Raw genomic sequence first — 27,489 nt, 5'->3', positions numbered from 1 at the left:
ACTTTTGATTCTGGGTTACGACAAAAAACAAATGTGGTGTCTTGTAGTGTTTAAATAAGAGTAAAGTTAAATTAGAGTAAAGTAAAAAAAAAAATAGAAGGTTATTAAAACATAAATGCAAAGAACTGGAATGACAATGTAAACATGAAAAAGCCTAATCCAGAAGTCATACATACAAAATATAATACTGCAAGAAAACCATATTTCATTAAAATCCAGAGACAATACTGATAAAGAATTTACAATATAAAATGCATCTTGCGATTATTTCAGTTTTGTCTAAATTGATCTTATTGATGCAGTTGAGGTCACATGAAGCACAGCTGAGAGCAGACTCAATAAAAATTGTCGTTTATATACCCAAAATATACTGCTTAATGTAGTAGTATATAGGCTAATTAAAAGAAAAGACTTAAATTTGCTTGTATTTCCTAAAAGACAGAATGAAAGTTCATAAAAAGCATTGAATAAAGCTATTTTTTATATTTAAAGCACATTATAAAATCTATTCTACTCTTTTGTTGTTGTTGTCTGTTATTCCTTAGATTCTGCCAAATATCTACTTTCACTGACATGTATTTGCAACATTTATACTGGCACATCTTTCATTTTATTTTTTTCACCCCATTGAAAAAAAATGACAGTACAACTGATCCACCACTGGATGATTCACACAAAGAGACCAAAATAACAAATGTGAAATTGTGTTGTAGACAATATAACAGACAGCTAAGAGTTCAATATTTGTCTTCAGAGGAATCTTTTTTTTGTTTGTTCGTGTAGTGTTTCCACGAAGTCAATACTGCTGCATTCCAAATATTCATATTCCCACTGTGTCCTAATCAACAGTGTATTCTGGTTTTTTGAAGGCCAGTAATATTACTTTGCACTTGATGATTGGCAGCATCCAATAACAAATGTACTCTTTTTTTTTTTAGGTTGTCAGGGGTTTGTTATATAAAAGGTCTGTCACTTAAAATTTGAGTTTTCCTGTGATTTTCCTCCTGTTAATTAGGTTCCGGTTAAGTAAACCTTTACTGATGAGAGCTTGGTTCCACTGGTTTTACATGGGTGTATCTTTGGGAGCATTTGCACTGCATTCATTTGCATAATCACAATGCTTTTTCTGGGGCAAAACAAGAAATGCAAAGGAATTATTTAATGTAGTTTAATCACACTGAGCTAGGATGCACCACATATCATAAGTAGTTCTCAGAAACAGAGATTTTACTCAATATAACTTAATTCATTAAAAGTGAATATGTGTCCAGAACGCTAGAGTTTTATAAAAAGCATACAAAGATGATTACACAGGCCTGCAGAGATGCAGAGAGACGACTGGTTGGCAGACTTATAGGAAGAGAATCAGTAGACGAGAGACTACGGGTTTAGGACCCCTTAAAACCTCTTCACAGAGCCATGGTGTCGAGCCAGTTGAAGCACTTCAGTCGTAGTGTGAATTGCTTTTTAATGCCTGCTAACAACCAGGGTATTTTGTGGGATGCTCGCATGGATAAAGTGATATGGTGAGGAACCGAAAAGATGGGAAGAGGGTGAGAGCAGCAGAGTAGCAACAATGTTTGGACAAGAGGTTTCAGCTGACCACACTGCTGGCTCTACATGGCTGCATGACTTAAATACTGTTTGGGTTTATTGCTATCAGTGATTGTATATTTAACATTGTGATCTTTCTTTGACTTCAGCCTCATTTATCTCGGCTGTCTCTGTGGGTTTTTGCTTAAACTTGTTATTTAGTTCAAGACTGACAAAAATTAAATCTGTTACGCTGAAATCACAGCAGCAATTACCTTTATTGTTTTTCTATCCATACGTGACTGTCCAGCTGGCTACTGATTATACACTATCTTAATTTTCAAGAATTTGCTGGTGAGAAACTTCATCCAACAAAAGTAAAATGTAAGATCCAATATCAATAGCAGTTCTAACAAATTTGAATAGAATTACGGTAGTGGTTAGAAGAGACATTTGCTGTTTTTATCTTGATGTGAACCTAACCTCCTGTTTGATCACTTCTTGGCCATCTATGACACTTTTTCCTACAACAAATCAAAGCATAAAAGAGAAAGTGTTGCTCTAGTTTTCAAACACAATTTTCTTCATTTACTAAATAAAAAGTCAAGGTTAGATCCTGAAAAAATAAGTATGGATCAAATTATAAGCAGCTAGAGATGTCAATTAAACAATGTCACAACCAACCCTATCAAACTGTAGGAAACTGTGCGACCAATCCCGCCAGCATTTTGATTCGCTGCACTATTTAGTAAATGTAAATCTTCTGAATGTTTTCAGTTCAGCTTAAAACAAAAATTTACTGGGTTTGAATCACAAATTCCCATGTTAGCTGAATACAAAAAACAAAAATAGCATTTCTATGCAATAAAAACTAAATGTAAGAAAATCTAGAAAACATTGTCATAAAACGGATGAAACCCCTAAGAAACATCAGACAAAATAGGCTAGATTCAGAATGTATGAAAATTAATGCAAAACAACAGCTCAGACTATAAACATACTGTTAACAAAACTATGATGCTCTGTAGGTTGGATGAAACTGGGATGGGTTTCTAACTTGAAATTACTGCAAAGAAAGAAAATATTTCTGGGAGACCGGTGGCTTTCTTCACTAAGTGCTCAATAATGGAGTGATGAACACACACTCAAAATGAATTTCACAAGTTTTCACAGCACAGGTAAGATTTCTTTGTGAAACTTCCTCATACTGGTTTGGGGCTGGATTGTTCAACAGTCCAACTATTACTGTTCATAAAAAAAAAAGGTAATACTCTTGTAGGTATCTGGAAACCCAGAGGAGACAGGGTGCAAAAATGACTGGAGGACCCAGGAAGGGTTAAAAAGGCAGATAGAAAAACCATAAAAAATCATAAAACAATAAAGCAAGGATGCCGGTAGTTTTTCCAGACACAGACGACTCTTTCTATTTATTTTATTTTATTTTATTTCTGTGTTTATCTTTCAAAGACCTTTTACACAAACATTCCTGAAACTTTTACTTTCTGCATGAATTGCGACCAGTAGGTAGAACTATTTGGAATTTACTAAAGCTGTCACTTTGTAAGTTGATATGAGCCATTCTAAGTGCTTGGCAAGGAAATGGCTTCTTACATATCATGAAATTTTGGTTAAACTATACCACTCCAAGGAATTGATCATAACGTGGAATTTTGTAATGACATCTTTCCTGTTGCATGCTTGTTACCCGACACAGCACAAGAGACTTTAACTTAAATTCACCCCCAAACCTTGTGGGAACTAAGGCTCTTCTACACATGCAAGTGATAAATTAAATTATGAGAATTCCAATTTAGTTAGTAATGATATATGGAGATATCAAACCAGGGTAAGTGTACAGTATCTCACGAAACACTATACAGTTGCTGTTTTAGTTCAAGATATGATAATTATGGCAACTAATGCTGTATGTTTTACATTTTCAACTATGTAAGTTATGTGTTGAGGTAGGCTTGAAAGTAATTGGTTGTTGAATAATATGAATATATGCAAAATGTTGAATATATGCATGAAAAGGTCAACTAATAAGACCTGTAGGTTGACTGGCTGACACTCAGCTACATAGGTACTTATGTAGTCCATTACTTTTAAGCAGTTTTCTGGCAGTGTTTTTGTTACTACATTGCTTCACGGATCAAACAATTTTTAGTTACAAAACTCATAAAATTTACTGAAACCACAAAAGTACTCTGATTTGAATGCATTACATCGCCATGTAAACGTCAGACATAGTTATCAAAATATTTTGTGTCCTTTATTTTGTATAAAAGACATTTCTTGAAATGATGCCATGTTGTGATATAGAACCATTTAGAAAGGATATAAATATATTTTTGTAGATACTCAATTTTAAAATAGATAAGGAAGGCCTATTAAGCTTAAAGTTGTACTAAGGTATCAATCCATTGTAATTTGCATGCATACAGTTGTGTGGAGTACACACACCAAGGGCCAGTGAGTTCTTAAATCTGATCTTGTGTGAAACTTTTATTGTATTTGTGGAAAGAAGAAAAAAAATATTCTCAATTTTTTACAAAAATCTTGTAGTTCTCATGAGCTCATTGATTGCTACACCTCTGGTGTTCAAGGACTTTTGACCCATCCTTCTCAGAGCTAACTTGTGGTGGTTTTGAATTATGGATATGATAGCACACTGGATGGGAGGAATTTGGTTTCTAAAAAAATAATAATTGGGAATGTTTGTGGAATAGTGGATATTTCTGTCATCGTTGCTATATTCTCACACATGCAATGCTTATTTTGGATTTGCTGGAGAAAATAGCACATCAGGGACTGGGGATGAAATCATTTAGAAAGATGTCTGGCTTGGGTTGGGCACCATTGCCCACCCAAGCGGTTGTGCTGATCTGGGTCTTGTGAAAAAAAAAAAAAAAAGAAATCTCCATTTCACCTCATCTCTCATAGAAACACAAATAAATTCCTTTTAATCAGCCTTGGATTGTCCAGAGCCTCATTTGGAAAGAATGTAATTGAATCTAAGGTAACATTATTCATAAGGTAAATTTGCTTTCCTAAGCTTGATTTCTTTTTCTACTACAGCTGGCTTTTGATACACACAAGGGTGATCTTGTGGTTTACGTAAAGACCCAGTTATTGGAGATGAACAGAGAGCTTCAACTTTTAAGGACTGCACCTTGTGAAATGTAGGAATTCACACGGCATTGAAACTATTTTAACAAATGATTAAATATAAACTTTCTGGTATCATGAGAGCTCCTTGGCTCTCACTTCCTGTCTGTCCTGTTTCCTCTGTGTTTGCTCCATTCCTGCTTCCACAAGCTCTTGACACTCTGGAAGTGCTGAGGGAAAAAGGTCCGAGGTTCACCTTCTCTGAAAGGGGATCTAAACCGCCTGCTAACAGGAATGCCAAGCCTAACAGGGACTGACAGCTCATCACATTGAACATTGTTGCATGCATGTGTGTGTGTGGGCGTGTGCGGGGGGCGGGTGTGTTCGGGTGGGAGTTTTTTTTTTTTAAGAGTGTGCCAAATATTTCTGCACATTTATTATGAGAATGCAAACATCCTTGATAGGGCTTAATAACTCTTATTGTTTTCTCTTGCGTGCATGCTAGGAATGTGCCAGCATAAACACATGCAGCTGATTAAACTACACACACAATCACACATGCTCCATACACATCAATCAGTCAGCAATAATAATATTTAGGAGCTTGATTGGAAATGTAAGGTATATGTCCCCCTTAGCTCCCCCTACCTTACTTAACTGCGTCAAGGCCCTAACCACCAGCTTTCTCCACTCGTCAATCTCAGCTCAGATGGAAAGCAGATGGGTGCTTAAGATCGTCAAAGGGAGTCTGAATGAAAGACATGAGGTGGAATAAAACAGGCGTAGAGTCAGATGAAGGCCAGGAGGTCATGGTTAAAGACAGAAGAGATGAAAATGTGAATAAGAGACAGTTTGCCTTAGAGAAATTTAGAGACAGACAACCAGCAAGAGGGAGATAAAGGCAGCCAAGGGATCAAGATGGAAACCAGGGGCATAGACAGCCATTTTCAGATGAAAGGAATCCAACCAATCCCCTCAATGATAAACATGTGTCTGTGTCACCCATCCTAGGGCTCTATTTATGCATGTGTGTGTTTGTGTGACACTGCGTGTCATTGTGTTGTTATAGACACCGATTCCTGACTCACACGGTACAGATGAAGATATACACTCAGACACATGACACCTTGTTCACCAGCTTGGCAACAGCAAGGGAAATATCCAGCAGGGGTGTCAACTGACAAAAACCATCTTGCTCTCAGCACAGCAACAACCCAGATACACAAATATTTCATCTTTTCTCTTCTTTGGTCCGAACCGCTGCTAGTTTAAACTTTTGCATTTGCTCACAGAACATTGTGCAGATAAATGTATGCTTATATTATGTATCTTTAAGTATTTTAATAGTTGTGGTACAGCTTTCTCTGTAAAATAGTACATTAAAAATATCTGGTTCAACATGATACTTACTTACATGTATTTTTCCACTTTAACAACACAGGGTTTTGCAACAAAATATAACTGTGAAAGAGGTAGGGGAATTACTGTGACCAAGAGCATGGAAAGATTTACAAGTAAGAAGGAGAATTTTCAAGCTGATGTGAAACTTAGCTGAAAGCCAGTAAAGTTAAATAAGGACAGTCGGGATCTGCTACAAGTATTTGGATTGTCTTGTATTGCTTAATTTACTGTTGGTGAGTTAAATAAGATTTATTAGCATCCAGTTTTAGAAGCAGGGAGTATGGTGGAGATACTGAGGGGTAGGGGTTCAGAGTTTAGAGAGAAGGTAGATGAGATAAGACTTGAGACACACCATGTTTGACAGGGCACTGTAGGGACAGAATTACCAATGAAGGTAAAAAAAAAAAAGATTTTCAAGTTAATGGAAAACTTGCACCAGATTTGAATAAGTTGCTTATTCAAATCAAGTTGAATCAAGTGTCTTTCCGTCTTCATGTCTTAAAGGATGAGGTGTATTCCAAGTACTGAGCCTTAGGCACAGTGCTTGACTGTGACTGTAGGGCAGTAGGAGTTCTTTGTGATAGTATTAGACCACTACATAATGTAAATATAGGACCACAACCAGACGGGTAAACTGTCAAGCATGTAAACTACATGCTATCAAGTAAAAACATGCTTTTTTACTATCAAGTATGTAAAAAAAATCCCCAAAAATGTATCTCTTTGAGTAGCCTGTCGTGACAAAGTCTAAAACTAAGCTTAGAAATAATAGTTAAATGATGTAGTACCCATATTAAACATGGTTCTGTAATATTTTGTTTTCACGTGTCATTTGACACTTCAATAATGGATAAAAAAACAAACATGTATTCTGACTCTAAATTATCAAGATGCATTCTTCATTGAACTTAAATCTTCCTTTAAAAACAATTTGTATATAAATTGTGAACTTTTAGATTTATATAAAGAAAGATTACTGGGGCCACTTTAACAGGAAGTAAACATTTGAAATTTCTTTCAACAGTTTACCCTGTAATTGTTCAGAAAAACATATATTGATCAACAGAGTGTCATAACCCTCCTGTTATGTTCCGGGTCAAATTGACCCGTTTTAAAATTTACAAATTAAAAAAAAAAAATAGAAGCATTTTTTTTGCATGAAACGTTTTCTATTTGTCTTAATAGGTGCACTCTAGACATAAGTTGAAAATTTATTCATGTTAGACATTTGTACCAAACCCTAGGTCTACTTTTTACATCGATACTGTTCGGGTCAATTTGACCCGGCAGTCAGGTTAAAGTGCAAAAAAAGATTTTAAAATGTCCAATTCTATATGTTTCCTTGCAGTTATGAACCATATTTCACCACACACACACTCACACACACACCCACGCAACCACACACACACAAGCCCACTTTCTCACTATTCTCTTTACTTCACTAGGAAACTGCGAGAAAGCAGGTGTTCACACAACCTTTGACGGGAATCTTTTCTGTTCCTGTGGACAAACTCCACCCACTCTGAGTGACACTCAGCAGAAGTGGATGAAAACATAAATACTCTCTGCATGACTCATTTATCTTGATTTTAATCAGCGGGTCAATTTGACCCAGAACAGTATGTGTGTCTCAAGTTCAATTATAAAGATCACCCTTTGGTAAAAAAAAAAAAGTATAATATAAAATAATTTACCAAAGGTCAACTTCAAGGAAATTATTGTTTTTTTGTGTCTAGGTTTTTTTCAGTGGACATTAAAAATCTAAATTCCATTTTTTATGTCCAAATGAGTAAATGAGCAGGTTGTCGTCATTGATCCTTAATTTCTGAGAAATAATAAAACATCATTGCACAAATATTGATTGAAATGGTTAGTATTGGAGTTAATAATCAGATACAAAAATGTTTTGGAGGAATTTTTTGGTTTCTGACACTATTGCATGATTAAACACTCCCTGGGTCAAATTGACCCACGAACATTTTTGCTGTACCCTAGAAACGAACATAACAGGAGGGTTAAATAGTGCAAGCCTTGCTTTAGAAACAAGTGTGGTCTCCAGCAGAACTTTACACTAAAGAAAAGGAAGCACCACTGAACAAACCACTTGAGCACAAGTAAAGTCAACTTGAACCTTTGGTGTGGTTAGAAATTCAGAAATAAGTTGAGTGTTGTTAAAGCAGGCTATAAGGAAAAAAATTCAACAAAGTTCCTCTGACTTGATGGTCTTCTATGGGAAGGACACCAGACAATTTGTAGCCAAGACTTCTTAGGGTCCACATTAGCTGATGGTTTGGTTGTGTGTTGCAAGCTGCTTTTGCCTAACTTCAATAACATACAGAAAATGTGATTCATTTTCTGTTGTGATGACTGATGTGTTATTTAATGTGGTTTTGTGGCCGTGTTTTGTATATTGTGATAGTGTTGTTCTTTTTAAATCTTAAGCAAGATAAAATGGATTTTACATACTGGGGGTTTTGGTTTACCTGGTTGTGAGTGGGGTTTGTTATGGTGACACTGTTGGATACACAAGGTAGGGGATGTACTGTACGGTGGTGATTAGTGAACAAATTGTGTTGTTTATGCAAAATCAGTACAAGAGCTTTGTTGTCTGTTCTACTGTATGGGTGTTGGTATTGTGAGGTAAAGCGGATGATAGATGTCTTATTTTCACACAGTTTAAGGTTTGCTGAAGGATAGTAGCAGAACTTTAGAGCCATTAATTTTATTTCAAAGACCATTCCTTTTTGCAGCCATGGATTTTGATTAGTAATATTATGAGCCATCACAAATACTCATCTCCATATTTATAGTTTATTGCTAAGCCTCTTCTGTGAGGCTTTTGGTGAAAATGCAATCAGTAACGCTGATGCAGAGCTTCCCATGATCACATCTCCATTAGCAAGCAAGTCCTCTTCAAAAATCTGTCCCGTTCCGCATGTGTTTGTGTGTATGTTTACCGATGCATGTTTAGTTTGGTGTATTTTTTTTTTTTCATAATAGTTCACAACAATGACTGTGGGTAACATGGTATTTATTTGTGGGATACGAAGTGTACATTCATTCCTTTTTTATTCTTAGTGTGTAACCCATAACTGTTTTGAACATCCATCAGCACATCCCCTTGAATGTGTGTTTGTGAATGTGTGGAGCCATCGAAACCACGGCTACTCACCCGTAACCACACCATAACTACTGGTTCGCTGGCATGCATTGACGCATGCAGAAGAATAGATAAACACTTGAGGACACTCACTCATTCGTATTCTGCGGTATTGCTTCTTGTGGCTCAGCTCCACTCACTGACTTTGACAGATATTGTTTTAGTGAGGTCAATAACATCATGTTGGTGTGACACCTTCTTATTTTTGTTGGCACGTTGTCACCCGAGTTTCAACTTCGGCACTTAATTACTGTCAAAGCCAGTACTAAACCAACAGCAATCTAGCAAGATTTCAGTGTTAATAAATAGAGGTTTTGGCACGCAAGGAAGGGAGGTGAGAGACATATGGAAGGCTTTGTGGCCTAGAAAACAAATGCTTCCCAGTTCACTCAAGGCTATCATTAATATATAAATTGAAGTAAATGTGATGAATAGATTTCATATTTTGTGGGTAAAAAAACAAATAAAATGGTATCTCAAGAAAATAATGAGATAAAGAGCTTGGAAAATCCACAGGACCTTGGAATTTATTTCCTCTGTGGTAACACTTGGCCTATTAAACCTACAGTATGAGAAACTGTGAGAAAATGTTTGTTTGTGACTTTTAGGCTCAAATTTAAGTTGAGAGTTGACCAGAAGTGTTTGTCATTGATCAGAAGACATCATTAAAGTTAGGCTGCATGGAGAAAGTTTGTGTTTTTGTGTGTTTGTGTTTTGTTCTCTATATAGACATTTAAAAGAAACATTTCTCTGGGTTTGAGTGGTAATGCCAAGTCTTCTTTTCTAAGAGGGGAAGCATGTTGTTCTGAGTTCCTTAAAATTTGCAAAAGAAAGACATTTTTTCTATCAAATTTCTGATGATTGTCAATTTTGAAGAGTTAGTGTGACTTTCAAAGCTGTATTTAAACAGAAAACAGTGATTCCTTTTTTATGTTTTAAAATTACAAGTGCTGATGTAGCTGTACATATTTGTGCTGACATGCAGATAGGCTGTGCTTTTCAGAGATAATTTCCAAATATGTGGTGGACTTTAAAGGCTTTGCAATGTACTATAACCAACAGTGGTTTGATTGAATTTGTTAACATGAGCATTCACATTATGAGTCTTCATCAGACTCCAATACAAGACAGTAGAAGTATCATTAAATCACAATTTTAGGCCTGCTTTGCAGCCTGCTTTAACCTTGCCTCTTGTTGTAGCAACTCTAATCATTTTAGATTTTGAGTTAGATAGAGATCCACTGATTAAAGATCTTTTTTACTCATTTAAGTGGAAATATATTCTTTTATAACTACTATAATCAACAGTTTTAACACAGCATAGTCTACTGGGAACTGGAGCTTCTGAGAAATGATTTGTGGTGAGGTTCTGATCAACCAATCAGAGGATTGAAATTCAGAAATAAAAACAAAAAAGGAAAGAAAGAGAGGAAAAATAATTGATTCTTCTGGGGGGTTTTTCAGCTACATTCTTTAGACCCAGGTTAAAGATAACAGATGCACATTTCAAAATTCAACTCAATAATTTTAAATGGTAACCAATTCTTAATCAATTTAAAAACATTCAACATTTCTAAATTTGCTAATTAAAATCTTGTATAACAGAGATAATATATTCTGAGCATAGTAATTCAGGGTCGCATTTTTAAAATTAGAGATTTTAGTAACAAATTTTAAAGGTCCAAAAGAGGCATTTTGAAAGGACTCATTCTAGAGCAGTACTTGTGGGTGAAAGGTCAGATCGGATGTGTTTGTAAACGAAAACAAAATTATTCCAGTTACCTATTATAATTTCTTTTGTATCTTATGCTGAATGAGCTGTTAAACAACAGTCAAAACGTGTATTCTGTGGAGAACTTTCCAAGTCTAGCATGTTCCATGACAGAACAGGGGTGGAAGCTCAAAAGAACGAAAAAGAGGAACTTTGCTTTATGTCATTCAACCTTTCTACAAAATGCATAAGTCTTATGACCTTTGCAGTGACGTTTTATGTCTTACATGTTTTATGCATGCTCAGAATTTCCTTTGTTTGAGACTACTTGCCTCAGTAGCAACTTGTACATCTTTTCCTGTCTCTGAAGTGCTGCACAAGAATCCTGTTTAAAATCAACCAATTAGGGTCACCCACTGATTTCTGTGGGCATCTCCAAAGTTAGCTGCATTATTGAACAATTCTTAAGAGACATGGGCACAATCCAACTATAATATAACAACTCTTACGATATTGAATGAAAAAAATACACATTGTTTTATGCATAACCTAAAAAGAGCTGTTTCACACATCTGCCGCTGAATATTCACTGCTAACAGACAGCCCAGAAAAAAGGATAAACAAGTATTTTCCTATTTCCTATGCTTGCTTAAACCTCGCAGAATTGTGGGGTGCTGGTAGCTATTGGTAGTTGTCATTCTAGACAGGCAAAAACAATTTAGAGTGGCCGATTAACCTTTCCATTCATGCTTTTAGACCGTGTAAGGAAGCCAGAGTACCCTGAAAAAATCCACCCATACACACTGATCACATCCAATTTCACATAAAAATAAACTCCCTCAGCTAGGATTTGAATCCAACACCTTCATGATTTGAGGAAAAAATGGAAACAACTTTGCTCCAGTGAAACCCTAAAACGACTAGTTTCAGCAAACCTCAATAAAAATCAGTGATAAAATATGACATGGTGTCATAAAAACCTCAGTAGTGAAAGTGCAAGACAAAGATGCAGAACAATATGCACAACTGGTTTTCTGGAGATGCCACTGGATGGTTTTCTTTTACATTATTTGCTACACTTAGAACTTTGTTTAAACATATTTTTAATGGGGACCTATGTCCAACCAGACTAATAAGCAATAAAAAGGAAACAGTTAAAATATACAGTATGTAAATTATTAGTCACTGACTGGTGTCAACCCAGACGTCTGGGGAGTTAAAAAATCCTCCAATAAACACCTTCATTAAAATGAGCTGCATGGTTTATAAGACTAATAATGGTGTTACTTTAGAGATTTCACCAATACCTTTATTTTCTAAGGTTATTACAGAAAAATATCTTCCAATCTTTGTCAAGCACTGAACCCCAATCTTTGGTTAAGGGTGAAGGCAGTTGACAGTAATGCTGTTGTTCCTTGAATGTAACAAGGAACAGCAGCTAAACAGTTGTGATATGGCAGACATTTATTAATGACAGCTGCTTTTTGCATTTGGGTAGAAAAACAGAGCTTGCCTTTTAATTGAGAGTACTGCACCCAATCCCTGTCAGCTGCTTCTGTGAGTCCAATTTTAGAAATGTGTCAAATAAATCATGAGGGACATGGTGAAAGCACTGCAAGGGCTCATTAGGAAGCTGTGTTTTCTCAAATTAGTAGATACTGTTGCTTAAGAGTTAAGACAAGCATCAAATGGCACATATATTTGAGGAAAGTTTCCATATGAAATGGTAAAACCTCACATATTGTTGTAATTTGCTCTACTTCCACTCTGAGATTTATTTTTTGCCCCACAGGTTTTATTCTTTGTCTTCTTGACAAACTGCAGAGGTTGTAATCTTGTTTATCTTGTTCTCCTCCCTTCTGCTTTGGCATTTCTCTCCATCGGTGTGGCCTCTTTGATGATTTGTGGCCCACTTAAAACCACAATCCTGTGATCTGTTGGTCATGTTGACCACAAACACTCAGCAGCAACATGAGCTCACAGTTTTACATGCACACAAGAAGAGAGCAGGGGAAAAAGTTAGTCAGGCATATTCAGATGTGTATAAAGCTCACACTTATTTTATCCACATACACAATCTTAAACACTGGATTATAGGTCTCTTATATAGGCTGATCTTCTCTGTCACAAGATTATGCGGAGCTGTGGTTCAAACCTCTCTATTTTTCCTAATAGAGGGTATGGGTGCTAAGACTATTAGATGTAGCAATTATAGACTTAATAATACTCTTTCTTCATACCAAGCACTTTTCCTTAGAGACTGTGAGTGCTGGGTGGTTAAAAGGATGATGAATGGCATTCATGTGAGGGCAAAAAAAAATAAAAGTGGATTTTTCTAAGTAAGGATACTCGCAAAACTGAGGAAAAATAATAATTGCCACTCCACAGAAATGAGTTTTGAGCCGAGCAGAGACTATAAACGTACGTGTAGTTTTATTTCTGCATGTGTTTACATTTGAGGTCATGGAGATGTAGACTTTGGAGTTTGGTAGACAGTACGTCAGCAGACAGCATGTTTTCCGTTGTGGGGAGTTCACTGATAACAAATATAATGCAGGGATAAAGAAGAAGCCAGGAATGTGACTGGGATAAATAGAATAAAATATGTGTCGCATTTTCATCAAAGGATAATTTCATGTGCACACCAGATGTGGTGGCACTGTGCGAGAATTATCACTGTACAGTTCTTTGTGGTGCACGAATGCAAGCAAAGTGGGTGTGCACTCCGTTTTACTTTATTTTCACCTATTTAGCATCTTCAATTCTTATTGAAGAAGAATAAGCGAATCCCTGCTTCTGTCCTTCCATCTGAACTGTAAAACAACCAGACTGTGCACATGTTTTAAGCCTCTTTTAAAGTAATATTATTATGTATACTATGTATTTTCCAGGCACATAGTGCCAATTTAGCTTAATTATAATGTGGACTGGGCAACAATTCCAGTCTCTGGGTGCAAATGTAATAGGGGAATACCCCTACAGCTTGCAGTAAAATGTGGTTTGACAAAATACTGATACAGGGAAGCTAAATAGTTGTTTACTTAAAACTGATTTATGATGACAGGTAAAGTTGTTAGTGCTATTACATGTCGACATGCATGCATGGGTTTTCTTCAGGTATTAAACGGTGTCCTCCCACAGTTTATGACGTGTATTTTTAATTAAATACAGATTCTAAAATGCCACTGAGTGGGCATGGTTTGTTTTTTTTTGTCCCGTGTCTCTGTCCAGGGTGTGTCCCGCTTCTCACCTATTGATTACTGAACATAGTTACCATCACCGTGTAGCCCCCTAAGGATTAAGTGGATAGATAGATTGGTGTTGTCATTCTATCATCATCTCCCACTTTTGTACTCTGATTTTTTTTTTTTCCTGGCCCTTGCTCTAACAGCTACACACATACACACAGCTGTACATACACACATAATTCAAGGCTGTAAATAAATTAAAAAGACTGTAAAAACATTCTTTAAGCCCTGGCCGGGGCTCAAGTCAACAGAGCTGACTGCCTAAACTGCAGATTTATGAAATAATGAGAGTCTTACGAGGGCAGTTAAATGACCAGTCTCTGATGTGATAGCCAGCGCCGCTCTTCATCAAGGTATGCTAGAGGAAGGGCAGCTAATCTAGGGCCGACATCGCTGTATCCCCTTAATGTAATGTTGAACAGACACTGTCTCCCAAACCACTGGTAACATGAAGAGGTAACCTCCTTATCCTATCTTTGCTCTCATTTCCCTTTCACTCCTGCTATCTTGGTGCTTCTGTGAGATTTTCATTTTGTCTCCTTCTTGTCTGCTTTGCCCAGTCTCTGTTGACCTCTTTGTCTTCTACTCTGCTCTCCCTTTTCAACAGACACAGATATATTTTTCCCTCTGTCTTTATTTCTCTGTCTGTCAAACTCAAACGTGCTTGAACCCTTGAACCAATGGATGTTTTTTTTTGCTCTCCAGTTTTCTTCCCTCCAGCTTTGATTAGTTGCTTTGGTGATGCAGTCAGACTCATTCATGGGTGGCTCATAAACATGAATAATTCCTTACAAGTCCATTCTTCAGCACAGGCTTGATGATTTGATTTGATTTGATTTAATTTTCATTAACAACTGGTCATGGTCATAAAGTTCAGCAGGTGGTGACAAGAATATTTCATTTAGAATCCCTGCTTCTGAGCACATGCGCAGTAGGTCAATTTTATGATCATAAGACAGATATGATAAAGTCAAGCCAACAACGTGTCCTTTTCCTAATTCAGATTCAGTTCAATTCTGATATGAACTGAATGAAGGCAGTTAAGTAGGTTCAGATGGATGTGACTCGGTTCAGCTCAATTAAATTCCATCCATTCAATTGAATTTCATTTAATTGTGTTCAATATATGATTTATTTTAGCTTAATTTCACTTAGTTCAGCTCAGTTTTTTCAATTCTTTTCAGTTTAATTGACTTCAATGCAATTCAGTTCAACTCAGTTATGCACCTTTTCATTTAGTTCACTTATTGATTCAATTTAATTAATTTCAGCTCAATTTTAAACTGAATACACACACACACACACACACACATACAGTACAGACCAAAAGTTTGGACACACAGTTGTGTCCAAACTTTTGGTCTGTACTCAGTTCAGACCAAAAGTTTGGACACACCTTCTCATTGAATTCATTGAGAAAGTGTGTCCAAACTTTTGGTCTGTACTGTATATATATATATATATATATATATATATATATATATATATATATATATATATATATAGCATATATACTGTTCTAAATATAATTAGAGTATATACTGTATATATATATATATATATATATATATATATATATATATAATTATATTTAGAACAGAGATTTCTGAATTCAGACTTCACTTTGCTGAACCTGCACTACAAATGACATAAAGAACAGCTCAAGTTAGTCCATATTTGTTTCTGTATGGCAGAAGCAGGAATTTATTCGATTAATTAGTTTTTTTCAGTTTTATGCAACAGAAAGATACTAAACACATCATGTTACATCAGACAGAATGATACACGAAGAGCAATTGAAAGGATGCAGCCAATTCGGTTTCCAAGACTTTGTGTGTTAAACACATCAGAGCCCTCCTTTGGTGGTCTAACAATTTGAAGTCCTGGCAGACATTGACTGGCAGCATAATAGGAACGGTTGTGAGAAGTGTATTTGTGAACCCTCTTCACTTCTCCCTGTGCTAATGTTAAAGATGAGTAACATTTCCTGATAGAGCTTTGAAATTTTCAAGGAACATGATCCTTCATGCCAGTATGATTTCAGACCTTAAAAGACCATAAATGAACACCCCCACACACACACACACGCGCATTCACCATTCAGAGTTTGTGCCTCTTTTGTGCCTGAGAGTTTCACGTTACAGGCTTTCTCTCTGTCTCTCTGTTTTCCTGCCGGCTGAATACACTTGCGTGAAATCGAACATTTCTCCTGCTAATTTGCCGTGAAATGGTGTGCTTGTGTGGGATTACCCTGTCAGCTTCTGCTCCGAGCGCAACACGGGCCAGACTGAAGGAAAGGAGGAGAAGAAAGGAACCTTGGTCCAAGTACTGTGCCTTATGCCACTCAAGTCTACTAGACAATCAGAGCACTGTGAAATTTAGACAAATTTTGTGGTGTAGACAGATGCATCTAGAAACGCAAACAGGGTATCGTCATGCATGAACATATACACACAAGCATTGCATGCACATTTTGGACTGTGTCAGTGTGTATGACATGAAGCACAGGAAGGAGGAAGGATTTGAAGGCTAAATAAACAGAGATCAGTGGCAGTGGAAGGGGATCTGCCATGAGATGAAAGAAAATGTGGAACGCTTTTGGATAGATTGGATTGAGTGGAAGGGAGAGAGAGGCAAAACTTTGAATTTCTCACAGTTAACATATAACCCAGAGACATAAAAAGAGAATGGCTGACAATTGACTGTCAAAAAAAATAAAAAATAAAGGTTGATGAAGCAACATGAATGCTTGGAGGGGATGTGGACAGTTTAGAATGAAGAGGGTGTTTGTGAAGACAAAAGAGGGTTGAAGGAGTTTAGGAACGGGCTGAACCATCTGTGCTGCAGATCTGTTTTTGACCAGGAGGATGAGGAGGTCAGAGAGAAAAAAGTTGCACCCTTATCTCTTACAACTCTGGTTTAACTGTAAACATCTGGTCTTTTGTTTCTTCTTGTTATTTATTTTTGTCTTGTGGATATTTAATAGATTTAACCCTCCAGTTGTGTCTCTGTAGTTCTTTCTTTTTTTTCTTGTGAGGATATTTCATCTCATCTCCAAGTCTTTACAGATTACTGTTTGCTAACTTCCAACAGAAGTTCACATTTGCACAAAGTGGTAGAATTTGTGCTTTTATGGCTATAATTTGCAGCCTTACTCCATGACCCAGGACAAAATTGTAAATACAATCTACATAGATGTTACATTTATTTCAGTTTCTCAAAGGCTGGGTGTACGTTTGCATAAAAACAGGCTGAGACACAGATGTTACTGACACTGACTGAATGCTATTTTATTTAAAATGTTAAGTTGCCAGAAATATTTTTTATTTATTTATTTTTTTTAAGAGTCCCTTCAGTGCTCGGCAAAGGCATCCAGACCCCATGTAACCTTATTTCACATTACAACCACAATCTCCATTGTATCTAATTGGGATATGATGATACAGACAAGCTAAAAGCATTGTACATCTGTGAAATGAAAAGAAATAATGCACAATTTTCAAAATCAGAAAGGCATGGTGTGCAATCTGATTAGTTTGTTTTACTATGGTAGCCACTAGATAAAATCCAAATACCTTGAGAATTTACCTAATTACTAAATTGACTGTAGTTTAAGCATCTTTAATATCATCATAGCTTCCTTAGCATGATTATATTATGCTAAGTTGTTCAACTTTTATGATGAACAACTTTTAGCAACATGAAAGTTGTTCTGCAAATAATTGAGTAATCGTAAATTTAATTCAAAATCTATTCCACTGTGTCTTAGATTCTCTTAACCATGTTTAGCTGAATATGGTTAAGCATCGCAGTCTCTAAAATCTGTATCACATTTGGCCATCAAGGGCATTATTATTTTCACTGGCAATTATGATTCAGTATATTGTGTTTCTCTATCAAAGATCTGTTGGGGCAGAAAGTAATCTCAAAAATAAGACCAACAGATTTAATGAAGTGCTTAAAAAAAGGTTAGCAGTAACAACAAAAAGAAAGTAGCATTGTAGCAGAATGATGTGGAATGAATGGGATGATTAAATGTTTCTGTTACTCACACCTTCAGAGATGTCTCTGCACCGATTCCTCCCATGAAAAGAACACAGTCTGAATTCAGCCTTTAGCTAGAAAATTACATAACAGATTATGTGCTGTTCTTGTGTTTCAGCCAGCCTTCTAACGTAGCCTTTGCAACAAATCATTCCTTAGGAATTGTTTTGAATAAACATGAGTACAATCAAATCAGACTAAAAGAAATAAGACAGACTGTTTAGGGCTCGAGAAGGTATGTTTTAAACATGCAAAACTATTCCTTTCTCATGTTGTGGAGATGACCCTACTCATCTGGTTTGCATAGCATCACACTTAATAAAGGAAAGCCAGATAAATCCAAGTGAATTCAATAAGAGTTTTTCTTTTGGAAAGAGTGCAGATGAGAAATGTGTTGGGATTAGTGGAAGCCATGATGCCAGAGATGGCTCATGAGTTTTGGGAAAGATAAGGTTAGCGTAACCTGATGCAAGGTCTGCCTGTGCAGGACATTAAATTAGATTTTCCTTTAAAAGAAAAGAAGAGATGTAACTCTAGAGTCATGTGAAAAAAAGAAGCACGCTATGAGGTCCAGAATGTTTTTTTAAATTTTTTTTATTGTTTTTGGATCTTTGAAATAAATTATACTTCAATAGGAGGTGTGGATCATAAAAATGACATAAAAACCCAGACTGAACTTTGCCAGAGAGAATGTAGATCAGGGATCTCAAACTCCAGTCCTCAAGGGCCGCTGTCCTGCAACTTTTAGATGTGCCTCTGCTGCACCACAGCTGAATAGAATAATTAGGTCATTAGCAAGGCTCTGGAGAACTGGTCTACACAAGGAGGAGGTAATTTAGCCTTTCCATTCCAGTGTTTTGTACCTGTGGCACATCTAAAAACTGCAGGACATCGGCCCTCGAGGACTGGAGTTTGACACCTGTGATGTAGATAAAAACTAGAACTTATGGAGTAATTTTCAAGACACAATTACTTCACAACTGAAGTGAAGAGCGGGGGAAACCTTCCTTATAGTGACACCAGAAACTCTGAGTTGTCTACAAAGAGCATTTCACCAAAGTTTTTCAGTCAAGAATTTGGAATTTTAAAAAAGTATTTTGTTTATTGTGAAAATTATAATCAATGTCAGTTTTTATAAAAAAAATTTGTTGATAAATGACAAAAAAGATCAGTTATGAGAAAACGAGAATATTTCTTATTAAAGATCTTAATATTTTATGTGGTACCCAAATATTTCACGTGAATACATGTTTTTCATGAGCATATGACCAAGTGACATAAATGTGTATAACAGGGAAATAAAATGCTCCACCTGAAGTTGTGTGACAGTTTGTGCTGTTACCTAGTTCCTCCATGACAACAATGAAACCTCTGAAATTGCTCTACTTTCCTTTTACTGTTTTCCATCTTGCACTACTTTCTGGTGGGCATTCATGACCAGAGTCGATTGCTTGCTTTCTCACTCTGGTTTAAGCGATTCTTTAGTATTTTCTCATGCATTCTGGAGATGCAGGAAAGCTAGGATGACTGATGCAGCAATTCTGCCAAGTCAAACATGGAGGTTTATTTGTTTACAAGTGGATACGGTGGAGACCCCCACCTGAGAGTTGCTTGAGACGCTCATTAAGAAATAACATAAAAAATAGACTGAACTTTGCCAGAGAGAATGTAGATTCTCATCCTATCTGAGAATATTTATTCTCTGGTGACGTTTCTCAAGTTTATTTAGGGATGCATTTAGAAAAATCTACGCACAAGTAAAAAAGCAAAGAAAGGATACGGGTACAGTTAATCAAAAACAGAAACAATTAGAAAAGAGAGTAATGGCTTCTATTATAAAGAGATATTGTACACCCCTGCCTCAGAGGAAATTAGGCAGAATGGATGAAAGAGGTGGGGAGGGGGCTCTGGAGAAGCTGGGAGCAGCAGGCCTCTGCCACTTGAATTGTCCCTCTGGTAATCCCTGGATTTCCTGGGCTGAGACAGAGGTAGACCAGGCACGGCGAAGGACTTAGCAAGCGAGGGATAAAAAGAGAAAGGAAGCTGGAGGAGAAGAAAATGAGGCAGAGGAAAACAGAAACTGCGTTCCAAACATTAGTGTTGTAATTTCTGCATTATGTGGTTTGTATGCAGGTATTGCTCTAAGAAGACTGCGGTGTTTGTAACTATTTGCACATGTATGTTTGTGTGTTGTTGCATGTGTGTTTTTGATAGTGTACGCATGTGTGTTTGAGCGTACCGAGAAGTAACAAGGATAGAAAATTGAAAGAAAGCAGATGTGATGAGCTGAAAAGGCTGCTTACCTTTAAAAAAAATCAAAACAACCACAGAAAGAATAAAAAAATCTGTAAAACTATTTTGGAATTGCTGTGACACCAGAGGAACACTTCAGGCTGACTTCTGCCTTTAAATTCGATCATGTTTCCCAGTTCTTTCAAAATCAAAACAAATAACAATGAGTGCTGGGTGGCTTCTTAATAAAACTGTAGACGATGACAGAAAATATATTGCATGCAATAAACCAGATTGTTTTGAAGTTCTGACACCATCATGTCATGATATATTCAAGGTGCCTTTAAGAGTTTGTGAAGTGGAAGGTCAGACCGCAGCAAGTCACAACAGTTTTACCACAGCTATTTTGTGTAGACCGTAAAAATAAAGAAACAAAACAGATGAAAAAATATTTTCTTCTGAGTTAATTTACGGCCCTGTCCTGTGGCTGTACTTTGGAAAGCACAATCTCAAATACACACTCGCCTGGTAACTACCTCCTTTGAGGCTCCTCTGTGGGGAACAGAGATGAGACATCGCACTTCTTCTATTCTTGGGTTGCCCAGGATGTTATTTCAACTCCCTACCTCCTTCCCTTTAGTCACCCCTGGGTGTTGTGAACCCAGTGCCTTCTTGTAGTCTGTATAGCTGAAGCCCAGAGGGAAGGCCGGTTAGACCCAGAGGAGCTCAGTAGTGTGTGTTTTGGGTCAAAGGTCCAGCTCTTCTCTTTCTCAGGCAGTGAAACACAAGTGGCTCTCGGGGAAACGAGAGTGTTTGAGGAGAAAGAAGCACCATGAGACTGTTTTCTTTATCGAAGGCTGATTAAATAATCAAAGCAAAGTGCTGCAGAGAGAGCGCAAGCAAAATTTCAACCATTTATTTATTTTTTATTTAAAGATATCATAGGTTTCTGTTTAAAAAAAAAGATTGAGAGAAGATCCAAGAACACTATTGCTGCAGGTATATTGAGTGTTCTTCCTTTAGAGCACAGAAAGTAAGACATTATTGTCTTACTGTTTCATATTTCAAATTTCTGTATTACCTTATCTCTAAAATATTTATTCTCATACGCAGAATTGAGGAAGCGATTGAAAACGGTATATGTTTTTCAATTATTGTCCTTTTTTTTAAAGAAATCACTGTAAAATGCAATGCATTTGTAGTCAGCTTCTTCACTGTGTTATCCCTAAGTAAGTGTGACATTTGTATGATCTAATCTGATTATTAATGTACCCATTCTGTAAAGATCTTAGACAACATTAGGGAGCAAAGAGATTAATATAAACAAGGAATACAAAGGAGTGATGAGAAATGAAGTTATGGAGAAATTTAAAGTAGAGTTAGGTTATAAAGCAATGTCCTAGGCCTTTAACATCTCAAACCACCACTTGAAAATGGAAAACAAAAACAAATACAGTCAGTCATGATTTTCCAAATAAACTGAAAGACCAGCAAACAGAACATTAATTAGAGAAGCAGCCAAGAGGCTTATGGTGGCTTCACAGCTTACGTGGCAGAGTCTGTTGACAGGACAACTATTACTTCAACCCTGGAAAAGTGAGACCTTTATGGAGAAGCTGCAGCAAGAAAAGTTTTGTTGGAAGAAAGTTATACAAAGTTCTGTTTGCAGTTTGCCACAAGCCATAAGGGTGACACAGCAAACATGTGGAAGGTGCTGCTCTAGGCAGATGAGAAAAACAACTCTTCAAAAACACTGTTCAAGAACATGAAATGCATCAGTGGGACTAAGGAGACATCTAGAATGCCTGTCCTAATATGTCTTTGATTTTGGTCTTGGTTTGTACATGTGATTCACGTTTATTGTTTTGGATTAGTGAAAGGCTTTGAAGCCCATAATACATTATTTACTATAGAAGCAAGTTTTTTTTATTATATCACTCTCTCTCTTGTTCAAATGCACACATACAGGACTAATTTACAGAGGCAGGAGTCTATTGATTCCTGCACCTCATCAGCTCATATAATGCACACAACTAAAAAAATTCAACTCACCTAATGCTAATTTGAGGTAACAGCCAGGACTCAATGTACTTTGAGGTCAATTGCCATGATACACACTCATGTTAATACATGACATTCCTCCTATGCTTCTGGATTTTATTCATCTCCCCCTCTGCCCAGCCCTTCTTTCTGTTTTCTTTCCAGCTCTCACTAATGAATTTTTGGAGTGCTGCATTCTGATTGCAGCTTCCAAGACCATCCGTGTGCCCTTCTCCTTTCCAGCTTTGTTCTCACGAACCTTTTTATTTATTTACAATTGGAGTTTCTCACGCATGGATAAAATAATTTTTAAGAAATAACAAATCGGAGGCAGGAAAATATCTTGTTGCAACTATTTAAGATCCAAAAAGTGTATTTTTGTTATTGTGATGAGGCCTGTTGGCTAAAGAGTTTGTCACCTTAGCAAGGAAGCACCCAAACTGTCAGTCAGCACACATTCACATGTTCTGATGCATGCTGGCAAACACAGAGTAATATTTGCACTTTCCTTTTTAAACCTCCTTTCTTCTTTGCCTCCCGTTCGGCGACTGACGGGCTCCCTCATTCTGGCCGGCACAAACTTTGTCACCATGGTTACAACTGCATAGATGTTCTTTTCCCAGGAGACAGACAATATTGAAATAACAGCTCCCTTGACGACACATCCGTCCATCCGTGTACTCGCTGTCATGTCTGTTGTGTCTCAGCAGAGTTTACCATGTAAGAGAAACAACTGAACCTGTCAGGGCTACAATAATCCTGGCGATTGTAGTATTTGCTTTGTCAGCTCCTGACCAAGAGTCTGCACAGAGTCTGATGCACTGTTTCCCTTGGAAAATCCTGAAGACATAGAGGTGGTCCCCCGGCGCTGTAGCTTTAGTAGATCCTCAGAGTCCATCTAGCAGTGTTGGCGTCTCTGGGTTTGGCATCCTGCTGCAATATTATGATCATATATGGAGTAAAGGTTATGAAACCCAATCAGATGGAAATGGAAACTAAATAGATGCATAGTGTCACCCTAAAACCGAAACTGTTTGATGCAAAGATCTGAGTGATGGAAAGCAAGAAAAAAAATCCTTCTGAGGTTGCTTGCCTCTGGCGAAGCAACGCTGAGTGACATACTGCACATTGCAAAAATATTCATTCCTCTTTAATGTTTTCGTAATTTGTCTTGTTACAACCACAAACTCCAGCATATTTCATTAGGATGTATTTTTTCCTTTCCGTGCTGTTGACAAGCATCTCCACAGCATGATGCTGCCAACACCATGTTTTTAGGAGGGTGTTTAGAGTGAACGGCATCTTTGCAGAGAACGAAAAGTTGGATTTTTGTCTCATCTGACCAAAACCCATTTATACATTTTCAGTTTAGCTACAGTCTGTCTATTTCTGGATGGCGGACTGAACAGTGATCTATAAGAAGCTCAGCGCTTGGGATGTACTCCTGAGGGCTTCACAGAACAGCCGTATTTACCTTAGAGTTTAAACATGGATGTGCACTATTTACCAATGAGGTGACGTCTGGGGGGAAATGGTTACGCTGGATTTCATTTATTGGTATCACACTTCAGTGTGTTGAATACGAATGCAATCAAAAATTTCAGATTTTTATTATGAAAAACTGAAAATTCAATCCTTTTCTTTGTACTTTTTTCCACTGTTTTACGTTTAACCATCACATACATAATAAAATGCATACATTAGTGCTTGCAAAATTATGTAGTTTGGAAAAGTTCTAAAGGTTTGAAAAAATGTGCAGGATATTGGAAAAATAATAGAACGGCAGAAGGGATTAGTAAAATAGCTGAATAAATGATGGTCATTCAGCAGCTGTTTCTATGGAATAGAAAAAAAAGTTTAATGAAACAAAAAGATGGGGAGATAGGAGGTTCACAAGGTTAAGCTTAGAACTTGGTTTTGTTATCCCAGTGGAAAGGTTGTGCAGAGTTTAAACCTATAATGTGAACAGTATTGGCATATATGATTGTGAAAACACAGTTTTATGAATTGCGACCCAGAATTTGACCTCAATCAGTTGTGCAGCTGCATCGGCCTTTAGCTGCCCCTCAAATCAGTGAGAGCACTAACACCAACGTCCTCTCAGTCATATTTTCCCAATTCTTTGGTAATTAAAATCATAGACACAGATGAGCCAGGTTTAGATGTAAAACAAAATATGTATCTGCTGAAGCTCAATGCAGAAAGAAAAGAAAATCTCCATCTGACGTACCTCTGGTTTCTGTAAGAGAGCTTTACGATGATTGACAACTTGGCCTTGGCTGCCTGGCCAGTCAGGGGAGGCGTGGGACTGTGGAGAGTGTGAGTGAGGAGGTTAACCCCTGGTGTCGAAGACAGCTGTGGAGTTTTTTTTGGCCGAGTGGCGGCTGCATGCTATAAATTCTTTCTAAAGAGGGTTTACTTCTGATTTTAATGGTGCTGTAAATTTATTGCACGCTAGTACTGGAGAACACGAAGAGGGATTATATTTAGAAAGTCTCTCTCTTTCTTCACCTTCTTCTTTATATAGCTATTATATTCTTCCTGCATTTCCTGAATACAACCTGATTCTGTTGACAGGACAACCAGTTTATGCGAGTGGAAAAAATGCTTTGGTCATTTCAAACTTGTATTTTGCTTTTTAGTGTGACATTCCTTTACTTTGATTGCTTTGTCTGCAGGTTTTGTTTGCATTGAATCAGACGCTGTTGCAGCATGAGGGTGTCCGAGCGGGCAGTCTGCAAGGATCCTACACCACGGAAGATCTCATCACACACTACAACTGTGGGGATCTTAACTCTATCATCTTCAACCATGACACCTCACAGGTTTGTTACATCACTCTGGAGCTAATTTATCAAGATAAAGTGCAGTGTGCTGCTTGTTCTTGAATTCAGTTGTTCTGCAGAACAACCGAAACTTTATCTTTCCAATATGTACAAAACTAGATATTATCTTCCACATTTTGCCACTTACAAAGCTGTAAGTTGTCCAACAACAACATGCTCTAACAAAACCCTTCCTTTAAATGTGTAAAGGTTCTGGCACAGGATTCTGTCAGATAGCAAAGTACTTTCATGCTAGGACTGAAGTGGACTGCAGCCCTGATAACAGCTCACCCAGAAGCCAAGAAGAAGTCATTATAACATACATCATCAGTAAACCTATAAATTTGTTTAATTTTCTGCAGATGCTTGGCAAGGCTTATTTAGTTTTATTCACTGAGGCAGTGTTTCCACCAAGTTTAACATCAGCAAAGACTTTTGTTGAAATGTTGCATGCCGCTGTTAATCAGCTCTTGAGTGCTTCAGCTTTGGAAACTGATTTAATGCAAAACTTAAAGATCGTTTCTGTACTTTGTGCTCCATTCTTTTCTGTTTTAAAACACATATAATTATTTTCATACTCCCTTCTCTACTTAAAATAATGGACTCTGGCCTTCAGTCTGCCTACAGAGCATAGTTTTGTCAGTAATTCAAATAATAATGATGAAAAAATTAAACTATTTTATAATGGTTCAACAAAGGATGTGAATTTTGTTTTTATAAATTGTCCATACTTATCTACTTAAAACCAGAGTTTAATAAAATGATTATGCTTTCCTGTTTACAGATGAAGCTCAGGCAGCCTTACAAAACTATACTTTGTGATGTTTTGAGCCGTCGATATCAGATTAAGAGTTCTTAACCTGAACATTGTTAAGTGTTCTCTATATGACGAGCACCAGCTATTTTTAGCCTAAGCCTTAAAGCATCTGCCTCAGTGTTACAGAACACAAATCTGTCAAGACTCTGGATTTAAGTTGGCATAAATCTCTTCCCTGCTCCTCTGCCATTACATAATCATCACCTCAAACATTTAGGCTTCCACATCAGTTCCACAAATCTGCAAACTGCCACATTAATCCTACTCAACCTCGGGTTACTTGATAGTCTGACACTTTAATAGCTCTGAATGTAACTAAAAACTCATCATCTCACCTCTTACTGACACTGACTCAGCTCCTTTGCTGAAAGCTACCATCACCATTTCCTTAGAGTTGTCAAAAGGTTATTGAGCCCATAACGTATATACATAAATGCTAAACGTCCACATGCTAGAGTTGTGCTGGTTATACAAAAAGCCCTTGTTGTAGGACTGCATTGTCAATGTCCCTCGCTGACCCTAAAGTTCCACGCCACACATTATGCAACCTCTATTCAAAAGTTTACATACAGACTCTTAACCATTACACTATAGAGACACATAAGGTATGCACACTATGCCTCTATTCTCATGCCAAATTACAATAAACACATATTTTTATTATTCCCATCTCTCTTGCTCATGGTATGCTCATCCATCTCTTTAACCGAGGAGACCATTAAGAGAATATTAGCCTTTAGTTTTACCTGCAGACATAGCTTCAGCTGTATCCACCAGCAGTTTGCCCCTGCTCCTTGTGTCATAATAAAATACACCAACATTCCTGAGCATTTGGTTAAGCAATCAGACACCCGACTACAGAGAACTGTTGTAGCGCGGTGATCTACGACAGGTTTGGGCCTCTGGACTTACCATGCCGTTTTTAAAACATACAATCGGTCCAGACGCCTCCAGCAACTGTAATACTCTCTCCAAACTCAGTTTCAACTTAAAAGAGAGAAGCTGATGCTGAACTGCAGTCCACTGTTAAGCAACTGAATGCACTGCAACATCGGACATCTACTAATAACTTAAATTACGACAAAAGAAATGTTGAAGGGCAGAAATACTATTTTTTATTTATTTCCCATTGTGTTTGGGTAGGTAGCGTACAAAAATTCTAGTCATTTGTGTCTGGAGTTGAGAAACACAAAAAAACCCCATCAAAGAATAAAAGCAGCTGAGTCCAAGTGTGATGACATTGCAAATGAAACATCAAACTCTGCACAATAAAATTCTTCCCCAAGAAAAAAAAAACAAGATTAGTAAAGTCTACAAAATGAAGGTGAGTTCATGGATGACTATTTATACCATTTTTCTTCTCTCAGTGA

At 37.1% G+C, this 27,489-nt stretch overlaps 1 protein-coding gene across 1 annotated transcript in view; it reads left to right on the top strand.

Moving 5' to 3' along the window:
- The window catches only part of trabd2b (TraB domain containing 2B), a 91,308-nt gene that overhangs the window by 21,598 nt on the left and 42,221 nt on the right, over positions 1-27,489 (top strand). The window contains exon 3 of the mRNA XM_032573231.1: positions 25,156-25,302. Coding sequence (XP_032429122.1) covers positions 25,156-25,302 — 147 coding nt within the window. The remainder of the gene's footprint in view (positions 1-25,155; positions 25,303-27,489) is intronic.

The sequence above is a fragment of the Xiphophorus hellerii genome, chromosome 9 (genome assembly GCF_003331165.1).
Source record: "Xiphophorus hellerii strain 12219 chromosome 9, Xiphophorus_hellerii-4.1, whole genome shotgun sequence".
NCBI lineage: Eukaryota > Metazoa > Chordata > Actinopteri > Cyprinodontiformes > Poeciliidae > Xiphophorus > Xiphophorus hellerii.
Note: the sequence above shows the minus strand (reverse complement) of the source record. Positions and strands in the feature narration are given on the sequence as shown.